The following is a 14,870-nucleotide window of genomic DNA, read 5'->3' on the forward strand; positions in this document are numbered from 1 at the left end:
GGAGGACGCACTACACTAACTTGTAGCTTTAGCCGAACACTGTGCAGAGGTTGCACTACACTAACTTGTAGCTTTAGCTGAACACTGTGAGGAGGACGCACTACACTAACTTGTAGCTTTAGCTGAACACTGTGCAGAGGTTGCACTACACTAACTTGTAGTTTTAGCTGAACACTGTGAGGAGGACGCACTACACTAACTTGTAGCTTTAGCTGAACACTGTGCAGAGGTCGCACTACACTAACTTGTAGTTTTAGCTGAACACTGTGAGGAGGACGCACTACACTAATTTGTAGCTTTAGCTGAACACTGTGCAGAGGTCGCACTACACTAACTTGTAGCTTTAGCTGAACACTGTGAGGAGGACGCATTACACTAACTTGTAGCTTTAGCTGAACACTGTGCAGAGGTCGCACTACACTAACTTGTAGTTTTAGCTGAGCACTATGAGGAGGACGCACTACCCTAACTTGTAGCTTTAGCTGAACACTGTGCAGAGGTCGCACTACACTAGCTTGTAGTTTTAGCTGAACACTGTGAGGAGGATGCACTACACTAACTTGTAGCTTTAACTGAACACTGTGCAGAGGTCGCACTACACTAACTTTTAGTTTTAGCTGAACACTGTGAGGAGGATGCATTACACTAACTTGTAGCTTTAGCTGAACACTGTGCAGAGGTCGCACTACACTAACTTGTAGTTTTAGCTGAGCACTGTGAGGAGGACGCACTACACTAACTTGTAGCTTTAGCTGAACACTGTGCAGAGGTCGCACTACACTAACTTGTAGTTTTAGCTGAACACTGTGCAGAGGTCACACTACACTAACTTGTAGTTTTAGCTGAACACTGTGAGGATGACGCACCACTAACTTGTAGCTTTAGCTGAATACTGTGCAGAGGTCGCACTACACTAACTTGTAGTTTTAGCAGAACACTGTTCAGAGCATGCAATACACTAACTTGTAGTTTTAGCTGAACACTGTGCAGAGGTCACACTACACTAACTTGTAGTTTTAGCTGAACACTGTGAGGATGACGCACCACTAACTTGTAGCTTTAGCTGAATACTGTGCGGAGCTCACACTACACGAACTTGTACTTTTAGCTGAACACTTTTCAGAGGACGCACTACACTAACTTACAGTTTTAGCTGAACACTGTGAGGAGGACGCACTACACTAACTTGTAGCTTTAGCTGAACACTGTGCAGAGGTCGCACTACACTAACTTGTAGTTTTAGCTGAACACTGTGAGGAGGACGCACTACAATAACTTGTAGTTTTAGCTGAACACTGTGCAGAGGTCGCACTACACTAACTTGTAGCTTTAGCTGAACACTGTGCAGAGGTCGCACTACACTAACTTGTAGTTTTAGCTGAACACTGTTCAGAGGACGCACTACATTAACTTGTAGCTTTAGCTGAACACTGTGGAGAGGTCGCACTACACTAAGTTGTAGTTTTAGCTGAACACTGTGAGGATGATGCACCACTAACTTGTAGCTTTAGCTGAACACTGTGCAGAGGTCGCACTACACAAACTTGTAGTTTTAGCTGAACACTGTGAGGAGGACACACTACACCAACTTGTAGCTTCAGCTGAACACTGTGAGGAGGACGCACTACCCTAACTTGTAGCTTTAGCTGAACACTGTGCAGAGGTCACACTAAACTAACTTGTAGCTTTAGCTGAACACTGTGAGGAGGATGCACGACCCTAACTTGTAGCTTTAGCTAAACACTGTGCAGAGGTCACACTAAACTAACTTGTAGCTTTAGCTGAACACTGTGAGGAGGATGCACTACCCTAACTTGTAGCTTTAGCTGAACACTGTGCAGAGGTCACACTAAACTAACTTGTAGCTTTAGCTGAACACTGTGAGGAGGACGCACGACACTAACTTGTAGCTTTAGCTGAACACTGTGAGGAGGACGCACTACACTAACTTGTAGCTTTAGCTGAACACTGTGCAGAGGTCGCACTACACTAACTTGTAGTTTTAGCTGAACACTGTGAGGAGGACGCACTACATTAACTTGTAGCTTTAGCTGAACACTGTGCAGAGGTCGCACTACACTAACTTGTAGTTTTAGCTGAACACTGTTCAGAGGACGCACTACACTAACTTGTAGCTTTAGCTGAACACTGTGCAGAGGTCGCACTACACTAACTTGTAGTTTTAGCTGAACACTGTGAGGAGGACGCATTACACTAACTTGTAGCTTTAGCTGAACACTGTGCAGAGGTCACACTACACTAACTTGTAGTTTTAGCTGAACACTGTGCAGAGGTCGCACTACACTAACTTGTAGTTTTATCTGAACCCTGTGAGGAGGACGCACTACACCAACTTGTAGCTTTAGCTGAACACTGTGAGGAAGACGCACTACCCTAACTTGTAGCTTTAGCTGAACACTGTGCAGAGGTCACACTAAACTAACTTGTAGCTTTAACTGAACACTGTGAGGAGGACGCACTACACTAACTGTAAATAGTCTAGCGGTCTGACTGTGGTACTAATAGGATCAAAAGAACACCAGCAATTTTCTTCAGGTAGCTGTAAATACTGTAACAAGACAAGCCTGCCTGTCAGTAGGAAGATAACAGGAACGGATCTAACTAAACTGAATACAGTGTATATATATATATATATATATATATATATATATATATACACAACAACTGGGATGCATATATATACACAATACACTGTAAGTGCAGCTAACTCACTGACTGTCCTGCCTAATCTAGCTAACTCAAATAAAATGACACTGTCTCTCTGCCTATCTAAGCAAGCTGGAACACACTACACAGGGCCGCATCCCTAGTGGCAGACTGTTTTGTCAGTTTGTGTAGCTTTCTACCCAGTGAAACATACTTTAAGCTCAGGATTCTCCAAAACACAAGCAATTCAACTAAGGAACCCTAAATTATGCACTTACTATAACTTACTTATTTTCAAGGACCTGTAAGTAAACTGCTACTAATTGCTTTTTTTCCACGTGTTACCAAAACATGTGGCCACGCATGGCACATAAGGGGGATTTAATAAAACTGGAGCACTCAGAATCTGGTGCAACTGTGCCAATCAACTTCTAATTTTAGCTTGTTTAATAAAAAAAAACAAATAGTCCTTCTTGGCATTAATGATTAGTAGAATTTTCACACATTTGTATATACAATTATCACTATATTTTGAACCTTTGTTGTTTCCAGGGGCGTTGTTAGGTCTGCAAAAGTTCTGGGGCTAGAGTCCATAGCAGCGGTCACCAACCTTTTTGCATGCCCATGGGGGGACCAGTGGTAAGCAATTTTTCATGGGCGATGGCTGGTGTTGGCGCTTCAATCATCATGGCATAATGGTTGATAGGGTGATTGAAGTGCATTATTTCTATTGTTACATTCTAATATATAATGAAGTGGTTCAACTCAACATACTACAGAATCAGTGGGAGCCCTGGGCGTGTCACTTGCCACATCTCCTGCCACCAGATGCAGCATGTCACTTGCCATTGTCACCTGTCACCAGATGCAGCGTGTTACTTGCCACCGTCACCTGCAGCCAGATGTGGATTGTCACTTGCCATGTCGCCTGCCACCAGAGGTGGATTGTCACTTGCCACTTTCACCTGGCAGCAGATGTGGATTGTCACTTGCCACGTCTCCTGCCACCATTTGCAGATTGTCACTTGCCACGTCACCGGCCACCAAATGTGGGTTGTCACTTGCCAACTGATGTGGAGTGTCACTTGCCATGCCAGCCAGTGCCACCAAATGTGCATTGACGCTGCATTGGTGGCAGGTTGACAGCACTGGTCAATGTAGTGAGAGCAGAAGAGCGGTGATGCGGGGCGGGCAGTGAGAGATGATGTCATCTCGCTGCTCCCTGCCGCACCTCTAACATTGAAGCAAGGGGGTCTGGCTCCAAAGTGGATGGCTGCAATGACCGTGCTGTGAGGGCGGAAGAGCGCCGATTTGTGGCGGACAGTGAGAGATTATGTCATCTCTCTGCTGCTCGCCACACCTCGCTCCCAAAATGGAGAGGCCCAGCTGTGAAGAGCTTGCTTCTTTCCTCTCCTCCGCCTCTCTCATGCAGCCTGCCGCTGGTTAGGCAGGGACCCTGCGGCAAGAGACTCATGAGCCCCAGATTCAGGGCTATAGCCCCAATAGTCACCCTCTAGCAACACCTCTGGTTGTTTCTAGTTGGGTTTTTGGACTACTGTGTTTGCTTGTGTATCACTCCAAACTTCATTCTTCTAGAATTAGGAAAATAATTAAAAATATTTTCAGTTACACCACAATTTTCATAATCCAGTTATACTAGGGCTGGAAGCCTTTTTTTTTAACATAGAGAGATTATAACTATACCAAATTTAGCAATTGATGAGTTTTTTTTTAAGAATAAGAGACCCAAATGGGGCAGGGAAATTAGAAGTCCCTCATGCTTACATTTAAATAATTGTTTGAAATATTGCTAAAGAATTGGCCTAATTAACAACAAATCTTGATTCAATATTAAAAAAAAAGTGACATCAATATGGATATAATTTTGAGTAGTATTAAGAGAGGAGACATGGAAAACATGTAGACAATTTATAGTATTGAGATATAAAAATGCTGATTGGTTGCTTTGGGTAACACAGACACATTTTTCTTTCAATTAATGTTCAGTGTGCCTTCTAGGAATTCTGCCAACAATCTCACCTCTAGCTGTTGACGTAGTTTGCCCACTTCCCATCGGCAGGATGTATTCTCCTGTGTCACTTTCTCACGCAAGCTCTTTTCAAATGCTGCTTCTCCGATTGCCTGAGCTAGCTGCATATCAAACCTGTGTAGGGGAAAAAAAGCCCAATTACCTTTATCCCATTTTCTTACACAGTTCCAAAATGAGATGCATGATCTGAAAGTGTTCATCTAAGATTAAATGTGCAGCTGGTAAGATAGCAGACTGAAGTGATAACATCAACTTTCTAAGTTACTTTCCAATGCATTTGTAAGATGAAATTTCACTTCTGTCGCCATAAAGAGTGATAAAATATCCCAGGTTGGCAAAATTCTACCATCATAAATCACGTAACAAAAATCTGAGAAATTAGCTATTTCTATTCTAAAGAACACTACTTACATTTAATCCTACACAGCCCTCCCTAAAGCAATGTTACCAATATCCAACAGGTCTTGATTTACAAGTTTGAAGCAGTAAATACCATCCAGAAATGCCTAAATCTGTTTTTCTTTTTGTGTTCCCTCATATCTCTGATTAACACACCTAAAAATATGAATACAAATCATCAGTCATACAAACTCAGCAACACATATCTATACTACAGCACATCAAAGGGATGTCGTGTGTACCTATTTACCAAGCTTTGGGGACGCTTTCTTGTTAGTCTTTTCATGTCAAATTATACTTTTTGTGCCAAGAATAAGGATTCAAATGTATCTAGCAGGCATACATACTCAGCTACAAAGATTACTAGAAAAGAAGATCAGTTATTCATTCAACTATAAAAAACGAGAAAGGGAGAGAGAGAGGGGAAGATGCTTGTATTGTAATGCAGCACTACAAATGGCTAAGAATTTAGTGCAGTAATGGAAAATAAATCAGAGGCACGTTGAAGCTATGAAAAAACCCCAGTGTAATGTTTGTACATCGCACAATGTTATATTTTAGCAATGCTTCACGGTAAAAACTCCTTTGTCAGCTGTTTTAAAGTTCTGTATTGAAAACTTCATTGTCAGTTTACTAATAATACAGCCTGTGTATGACCTCTTAGCCCATTCAATACCACAAAACCTTTATGAAATGTCTAAAAAATAAATAATAGATACTAACGTTGTTCTAATTTGTTTTGAAATTCAACTGCAACATAACATATTTCTCCATATTTTGAGAGATTGGATGGATTAGGAGTTCAGATAGAGATGGAAATATTTCTGGAACACTGAAGAAGAGGAAACTGTGTTGGACAATATAAATGAATCGAGATGAAAGTTTTTTATTCTGTCACCTAGGATGGGATCACATCAGTGCCCAGTGCGGCACCATGCACATTTCAGCATATTGCTGTGCCATTCATTTCGAAGGTCAGCCCAACAGGCTTGCTACAGCACAAGGTAGTGCATTACTGTGCATTGCCTCATCAAAAACAGTAAGGGGCTGATTGGACCACTGCGAGGCAGCCCATTAAAAATGACATAAAGTAATACGAATCATGCTTATCACGGTTCTCAAAAGGATTTCCAGCTGGGGAGGACACCAAGGAAACTGTCACAAAGATCTTGTGGTCTGGATATGGTCTGGATGCTTCCTGCAATAGCTAAAAGAGACAGCAAGGGGGCCCCAATCTAAGTGCAGAAAGGTGGAGAGGGGGACGCAGCACAAAATAATTGGCAACTCACGGTGTGTGGATGATCTCATGCATTACAGTCATTGGTGCATCTGCAGCTGGGAGGAGGAGTCATCCAGGATCCCAAGATGGAGCTGCTGCTTCAAGGAGGGGAGCGTGGTAGTTAAGATGACCAAGCAACCTTAGGACCAGAAGCAAGAAGCAGCACATGTGGATCAATGGAGCACAGGCGAGGACAGGAAGTGATGAAACAGGTAGTGATGTTGGGGATTGTCAACATTCAAATTTCCACAATATTTTGCCACCCCCCCAACGTCACTTCCTTTTTCATCACTTCCCGTCCTCGCCTGTGCTCCATCGATCTACTGTACATGTGCTGCTTCCTGCTTCCTGTCCTGAGGTTACCTGGTCATCCTAACTACCACACTCCACTCTCCTTAAAGCAGCAGCTCCATCTTGGGATCCTGGATGCCTCCTCCTCACAGCTGCAGATGCACCATTGACTGTAATGCATGAGATCATCCACCCACTGGGAGTTTCCAATTATTTTGTGCTGTGTCCACTTCTCCACCTTGCTGCACTTAGATTGGAGCCCCCTTGCTGTCTCTCTTAGCTATTGCAGGTACCATCCAGACCACATCCAGTGTATCCATTGTGACAGTTTCCTTGCTGGGAATCCTTTTGAGAACCATGATCAGCATAATTTGTCTTACTTTATGTAAGTTGCTAATTGCCTTCCTTTAATAAATGTTTACATACCCAATACACTTAGTCTGCGCACTGATCTTTTTGTCTGTTTGCCGCTTAGAGCTCTCTTCAGTCTCTCAGAAGTAATGCTTTAAGTGTTCTGGATTGGATGCTTCAGTGGTTCTTAAAGTCATAGGATTTATCCTAAGCATTTGGACCACACTGTACTTTCCATCTATGTAGTTTGTCTCAGCCCAGGCTGCGCTCATCGTAACATATTGACAATTTTTATCATTAACAATGGATGGGCAGTTTTGGAAGTGTAATTCTGGATTTAATGTAAGAAATGTCTAAAGCAAAACTTTTGCTGTAGTTTTAGAGTATAGAATGTTAGGTTGCTATTGCTGTCTTTTCCCCCACTGAGGAGATACGGCCTCTCTGTTTGTCCTGATGACCACTGTTAGTAAGCTAGAAGATACTGAGCAAACCAGAATCTACAGTTGTCAATGAAAAACGAATTGATGGTAATTTTTTTATTGGGTATAATTGTTCCAGTAACAGCTGTTTAATGGTGGATTCCCCCATACTTTGGAGGTATTTACTTTAATTTACTGTTGGCTTTTTGGTACAAAAAAATTAAGATAAATCTACCAAATGAACACAGACAACAAAAACCACAGAGGAGTTTTACCATCGACTACACTATCCAAAGCTTTTAAAAATTGGCTTTACATACACTTATGAATGATCAGCTAATTGGGTCCAATATGTAGGGCCCATTTTACATGGGTTTTTTGGCTTATAAATGTTAGTCTGTGGACTGAAGGCATGAAAACTGTGAATCTCCCTTCAATCTTTAGTTTGAAGACATTTAATACAGATGATAAAGGGAGTATAATGCCCCGTACACACGATCGGATTTTCCGACAACAAATGTTGGATGTGAGCTTGTTGGAGGAAAGTCCGACCGTGTGTATACTCCATCGGACATTTGTTGTCAGACTTTCTGCCAACAAATGTTGGCTAGCAGGTTCTCAAATTTTCCGCCAACAAATTTTTGTTGATCATGTGTACACAAGTCAGTCGCACAAAAGTCCACGCATGCTCAGAATCAAGTAGGAGCCGGAAGCACTCGGTCTTGTAAAACGAGCATTCGTAATGGACATATCACGTACGTCTTGTACGTCACTATGTTTGTAATTGTTGGCCAATATTTGTGTGACCGTGTGTATGCAAGACAACTTGAAGCCAACAACCTTTGAACAAAAATTAATGGTTTTGTTGTCGGAAAGTCTGATCGTGTATACGGGGCATTAGTGTTTGCTTTAAACAATAGGCTTCACAGACTTTCAAAAATAGCGAAGGTGAATTTCCCCAACAGAGTCACAGACAGAAATAAAGGTTTAACAGATTGTAAAAGCATATCTGTATTTGTTAAAAGCATTTGTGCAGAAATAAATGTTGATTTCTCACCATAAACCTGGCTATGGTGAATCCCCCTGTTATCTCAACTGCCTTTTGTATTTAGAATAAAATTCTGGAATTTGTAGCAGTAATGAGTGATAGTCCTCTACTTTCCTATTAGGGACTGTATCCCCAATGAGATATAAGAAGCCACCGATTGACTCAAGATTTCCTTTTATGATAAATTGACCCTTTAAGTATCTCTGCAAGAACTTAAAAACCTACATATAAAGGTAGAGTAATTGAGAAAGTGGATATTTGTAGTTTTTGGCAAAAATTAAGAGTTGATTAAATTACTAAGGTTTCTGATAATTAGATAATGCATTATGAATATTCAAGATTTTAATTATTATTTGAGCTACAGAACTGTGTAATTTACCTAATGAATTCTTATGCCAACATCTATAAGACAGATTTTGAATGTTAAACTACATGAATGTTTTACTAGAATTAGCATGGTAACTGAAAAACTGAAAATTATGTTCTACATTTTTACAGATATGTTTCTATCTCAGGGTGGTATGCTTAAGAATATAGCTTTTCACATTTTTTATTATTTTATTATTTTACTGTGGTTTTGCAATTGCGTAAATTTTTCAAAATACTGTCACAGTTGTTTAAGATGTTATGGGATGCAGTGTAGTCTAGTGTAGCTAAGACAGAATGAATGTTTTGCTGCATTTACCAGACATAGGAATAGTGCACATTCAAACGGGTTGGAGGTTTTCAGTCCTCCACAGCATGTTTTGCATTTCCAGATCTCCCGAGGGATTGTTGATTTGCAAAATCATTCAATGATCTCTAAATAAATTACTCAATGTAAAGGCAGAAGGGCAAATTTTGGGTCTGATCTGACAGGAAAGGAAGGTATCTTATTACTGGGATGTTTTAATAAAGGAGTAGAGAATCATCATACAATAAATTGGGTGAATAGTCACTTTAATTATCCAATCATTTACAGATGAAATAAGTTAACAGAAATTAGTATTTCACATAAATGGATAATTAAAGTAAATATACATACAATACATTGTGTGAAGAATCTTAACTTTAGTAAATTAGCCTCAAATACTTTATCTTAAATCTGTGGAGGATTTTGCATGGGATAGCAAAATCAGCATATAAGGGGTCCTTTAAGAGGTTTTGTGGGTTTCCCTTAGGAGTTTTGTAGAAACAGCCTATTCTATCTTTGATTTGAGAAACTACCTTCCAACTGGGAGAAAAGTACATGGGGAGGTGGGAGGGATCAATTGGTGTAAGTCAGTTGCTCAATCAATACATGTTTTCTTGTTCGGCAGAGTAAAGAGAAGCTAATGTAAGCACACTATGTGATAGTGTTCTCCTTCCTAGATAAGCTTGGTGATGTTAGCCACATTTCCCTGGGGAGTATGTCATACTCTCTGACAATAATTAGGGAGCATAACATCACCTGACTCATGAGGTGAGCCTATGGTTGATGGTAGAATGCAGCTATGCTGTAACCACTACTATGACTGATGTTTTCATATGCTTACTCCACACAATTAAACTCATCATGTTTACTGAAAACGCAAAAGCGATTTTAATAAATAAGTTTTCATTACACCCCGGTTGTTTGTATCCTGCTGCACCAACAACAGCATCTGCTTTCATATGCTATAAGAGATATGGGAACAATGGCTGGATGTGGGAAAGAGACAGTTGAGATTGTTATATACCAGGGAAATAGTGAACAATGAGCGAGTGAGAAATGGAGCCAAACTGCCAAAAACTTCTGAGAGGATGCATGGTTTGCACTCCCCCAAAACTCTTGAAATAAAGAGCCAAGAATTGTTTTAGAGCAGCACTGAGGCTGTTTTCAGAGCAAGCAAAGCCTGTGGGTGAATTGCATGCTGGGTTGGGTACAGTGTGTGGAGTGTGACCCTGGAAACTAGCATCCATCTCTCTGAGTTTCTGCCAGAGTAATGCTGTCTTAATATGTGCTATTACTTGGAGAAATCCTTCTGCATGAACTATAAACAGACTGCAACAGAAAGACTGCTGTGAAAACGTAACCATCAACCAGATCAATATCTATAACGTTACTATCCCTCTGTGTGATAGAGAGACAGGAACACTGGACTCACTGTAACTAACATTATAAATGTTGCTTGCAAAATCTTTAAAAAGCAATCCACCAACAGCTTGCCTCAGACCATTTTGGTAGCTGCACCTTACTATGAACTGATTGCTTAACATGACACTAAACTTTGCTTTAAAAAAAAAAGTCTGTTCAAGTATGTATTCTTAAAGCGGAGTTCCATCCTGGGGAAATTTTTTTTAAAGTCAGCAGCTACAATTACTGCAGCTGCTGACTTTTAATATAAGGAGACTAAACCTGTACAGGGAGCAAGCGATGTTGGCACCCCAAGCCAATCCGACCATCGGCTTTGGGTGCAGATGCCTGCATTGCCAGTAAGAGAAACCTGAAGGCTTCACTGGGGGTTTCCTACTGCGCATGTGTGAGTCACGCAGTGCTTTCTGAATAGTCCCGTCATCTTCTGGGACACACACAGGTCCAAAAAGGCAGCAGGGGAAAGGAGGAGGGCCAGATGCAATTGCATGTACCTCGCCATTGCGACCTAGGACAGAGGCCCCAATGAAAAAATGCAGAAAAGATACCAAAAAGACCTACGTTCATTCTACAAGGACCCACTATAAGTAGGATTGTAGCCACTCTCTCTTGCTCGCTCCTGAGATGGATTAGGGACAATGGATTATGGGATTTGTTGTGCACATAGAGCAGGGCACATGACTGCAACTAACCTTTATTCTTGTTCCAGAAATGAGGAGGGAAATGAGAGGCTTGGGAAGGCACAAATAGGCAGATACACACAGTAAGAGCCTTTTCACACTGCCGCCGCCCCGGGCGTCGGTGGTAAAATGCCGCTATTTTTAGCAGCGCTTTACCACCGCTTTTGCGGCGCTATTCACCCGCTAGTGGGGCGCTTTTAACCCCCGCTAGCAGCCGAAAAAGGGTTAAAACCGCCTGCAAAGCGCTGCTACAGCGGCGCTTTGCCAGCAGTTCGGTGGCCATTGATTTCAAGCGAGTTCACCGCTCCTAATGCGTTCCAAAGAAACTGCTGGCAGGACTTTTTCTGACACCCTGCCAGCGCACTTCTCCAGTGTGAAAGCCCTCGGGCTTTCACACTGGAGTGAATGGAGCCTCTGTTTCAGGGCGCTTTGCAGGCACTATTTTTAACGCTATAGCGCCTGCAAAGCGCCTCAGTGTGAAAGGGGTCTAAGCAATGATTAAATTTCAAATAGATTATACAGCCAATAAGTAGAGGATGAGTATGCCGTAAGATACCGCACAGCGTTTTACAAAAAGTTTTTTGGCATTCACTAAAAAACACTACTAAAATGCGTATATATTTTATGGTCTTATTGTCATTTTAAAGTAATTTATTTCAGATTTAGATCACTTAAAGTGATTGTAAAGGATCGTTTTTTTATTTTTTAAAAATAACAAACATATCATACTTACCTCCACTGTGCAGCTTGTTTTGCACAGAGTGTCCCCGAACATCCTGTTCTGGGGTCTCCCGGCAGCTCTCGCGGCTCCTCCCCGCATCAGATAACCCCCTAGGAGAAGCACTCTCCCGAGGAGGTTACCTTGCGGGCACGCTCCCGAGTCCAGCATTTATGTCCATAGACACGAATGCCGGACTCGGCCCCGCCCCCTGGCGCCAGCAACATTGGATTTGATTGACAGCAGTGGGAGCCAATGGCTGCGCTGCTATCAATCTATCCAATCAAGCCTGGACCCCGTGGAAAGAGGGACAGTGCTTTCCCGCCGAGAAGATGAAGGGGTTCCGGTAAGTAATACAGGGGGGGCTGAGGGGCCGGTGACTGCCAGGTGAAAAAACATTAGGGTTTACAACCCCTTTAAAGTCAGCAATAAAAGCTAATTTAATTTATCAGAATGGGAAAGGGTTGGAACAAAATCTTAAAACACTTAAATTTGAGTCATCTGGGTTTCTCTCTTACTTTCTCTGTCTTTTTTCCAGCTCATGGTTTCGGATCTGTTGGTTTTCCATCAAGACTCGAGTGTCCTCAAGGTCAGAGGTCAAGTGTTTACACTTTCTAGCTGCTTGCTGAGCTGCCCGTCTGGCACTCTCATATGCACTCTGCAAATCACTGAGCTGTAAAAGGAAGGAAGAACGTGAATGAAACCAGTAATTTTAGTCCACAATTTATGCTCTCCGGTGCACACTTTCACAGAAGAAATTGTTGTTTAATGGACATATAACCCCCAAGCAAATGTACTATTCATTTTTTTTTCTCCTTTTTGTGTTTTATTACCCTGTACAATAGAAACAAACACAAGAAAACCTCCTTTATAAATCAGTCACCAGTCAAAGTAATGATTATGGAAATAGTAGAGTTTACGCAATCAAAAAATCCTGCCAGGTTCCGACAGGATATTGTCGTTGCAATCTATAAATCTTAGAAAGTGTTCTTGCATTTTATTTTCTGCATATGGTTTTGCATAAAATCATTTGATAAACATCACACAATATGCTGCCTTTGCAGAAGAAGTGTACAAAGCATACTGCAAAAAAAGGAAGAACAGTACCAATAAATTACCCTTGTTTTCATTAATTAAGGAGATGTACTGTTTAAACATTTGCCATACTAGCTTATTAAGCTACGAGAGCTGTGCGCATAATGCAGAAACCAAAAGTAACCAATTCAAATGTATGTTTCCCTGCTCTCCTGCTTGTTCTTGGCTATGGCATTTTGTATATTCATTTTTGTTTGCACTGCTTTCCTGAATACAGGAGGAGAGAAGGGCCTTAATAAAACCACAAATTTTACTTTCCAAATCCATAATAAAGGTTGATGGTGATTTTTTTTTGACATTGTGTTCTAGAAAATCAGGGTAGGATGTCTTTCTGTAGGTCTTTTTGCATAACCATCCTGTTGGTACATGATCATGGCTACCTTTAAATAAAATAAAATGTTTTTTAGTAACTGAACCCTGATGAACTATAGTTTTCTACTCTGGAAATAAGGCAATTAAGGGGGGATTTGATTACAATGTACACGTATATCAAAGGTGACTCCAATAACTGTAATAAACTGTTTTTTGCAAGGTCCCTAAAGGGAACAGGCAGCCATGATTTGAAGTTAAGAGAAAGGAGGTTTAACATTGGATTGCAGAAAGAGTTTTTTTACTTTCAAAGCAGTCAACATGTGGAAATCCCTCCCCCCAGGAAGTTGCACTAGCAGAGAGTGACAACAACTACAAAGTCAAAAACTTTTAGATGTCTTCCTCAGGAAGCAGAATTTATAGGGCTATGGGAAAGCCAGAGAATAAAAATCACACACACACATAGGTTGAACTGGATAGACCTGTCTATTTATTTCAAACTGATAAACCATAACATTATGCAAACTAGTATATTTGTTCAGTCTGTAACAAAGTGATGATATAATGCTTAAAAGAGAAGTATGTTTTTTTTTTTTTCTGATACATACTTACCTAAGTGGATGCTGCATCTGTCCCCCGGCGCCTCTAACACTGAGAATCAAGAGATCAAACACTGGCAATCACTCGTTTTTTACAGCTCCCTGAACAGAGAGCTGGTGACTGTCAGTCACAGCTCTCTGCTCTGCTCCTTCCTCGGTCACTGGAGAGCTGGGCTGTGGAGGGGTGGGAGTGGCCGGCTCAGGCTCTCAGTGGCTCGCTGTCCAGAGATCTAGGCGGATCCCAAATCCATGGTAGTGATGACGCCGAGCCTGGACCAACTCTGTGACATCAGCAGAGAGCGGACTTCAGCCCGCTCTCTGCTGAAAACGGGTCACAGGAGTGCAAAACAAACTGCACTCCTGTGATCCATAGAAGTACAGCCAAACGAGCTTTGGCTGTACATAGTTACATATATAGTTAGGTGAGGTTGAAAAAAGACACAAGTCCATCAAGTCCAACCTATGTGTGTGATTATATGTCAGTATTACATTGTACATCCCTGTATGTTGTGGTCATTCAGGTACTTATCTAATAGTTTTTTGAAACTATCGATGCTCCCCGATGAAACCACCGCCTGTGACAGGGAATTCCACATCCTTGCCGCTCTTACAGTAAAGAACCCTCTATGCAGTTTAAGGTTAAACCTCCTTTCTTCTACTTTTAATGAGTGGCTATGTGTCTTATTAAACTCCCTTTCACGGAAACGTTTTATCCCTATTCTGGGGTCACCAGTATGGTATTTGTAAATTGAAATCATATCCCCTCTCAAGCGTCTCTTCTCCAGAGAGAATAAGTTCAGTGCTCAAAACCTTTCTTCATAACTAATGTCCTCTAGTCCCTTTATTCATTTTGTTGCCCTACTCTGTACTCAC

General features: G+C 41.4%; 1 protein-coding gene across 3 annotated transcripts in view; it reads right to left on the minus strand.

Annotated features, from left to right (window-relative positions):
- MYO18B (myosin XVIIIB) overlaps nt 1-14,870 on the minus strand; it is an 885,307-nt gene that overhangs the window by 364,808 nt on the left and 505,629 nt on the right. For all 3 annotated transcript variants that reach the window (XM_073629436.1, XM_073629428.1, XM_073629423.1), the window contains 2 exons: nt 12,513-12,667; nt 4,708-4,831 (listed from right to left, as the gene is read on the minus strand). In XM_073629436.1, the coding sequence (XP_073485537.1) occupies nt 4,708-4,831; nt 12,513-12,667 (279 nt within the window). The remainder of the gene's footprint in view (nt 1-4,707; nt 4,832-12,512; nt 12,668-14,870) is intronic.

Source organism: Aquarana catesbeiana, linkage group LG01, assembly GCF_042186555.1.
Source record: "Aquarana catesbeiana isolate 2022-GZ linkage group LG01, ASM4218655v1, whole genome shotgun sequence".
Lineage (NCBI taxonomy): Eukaryota > Metazoa > Chordata > Amphibia > Anura > Ranidae > Aquarana > Aquarana catesbeiana.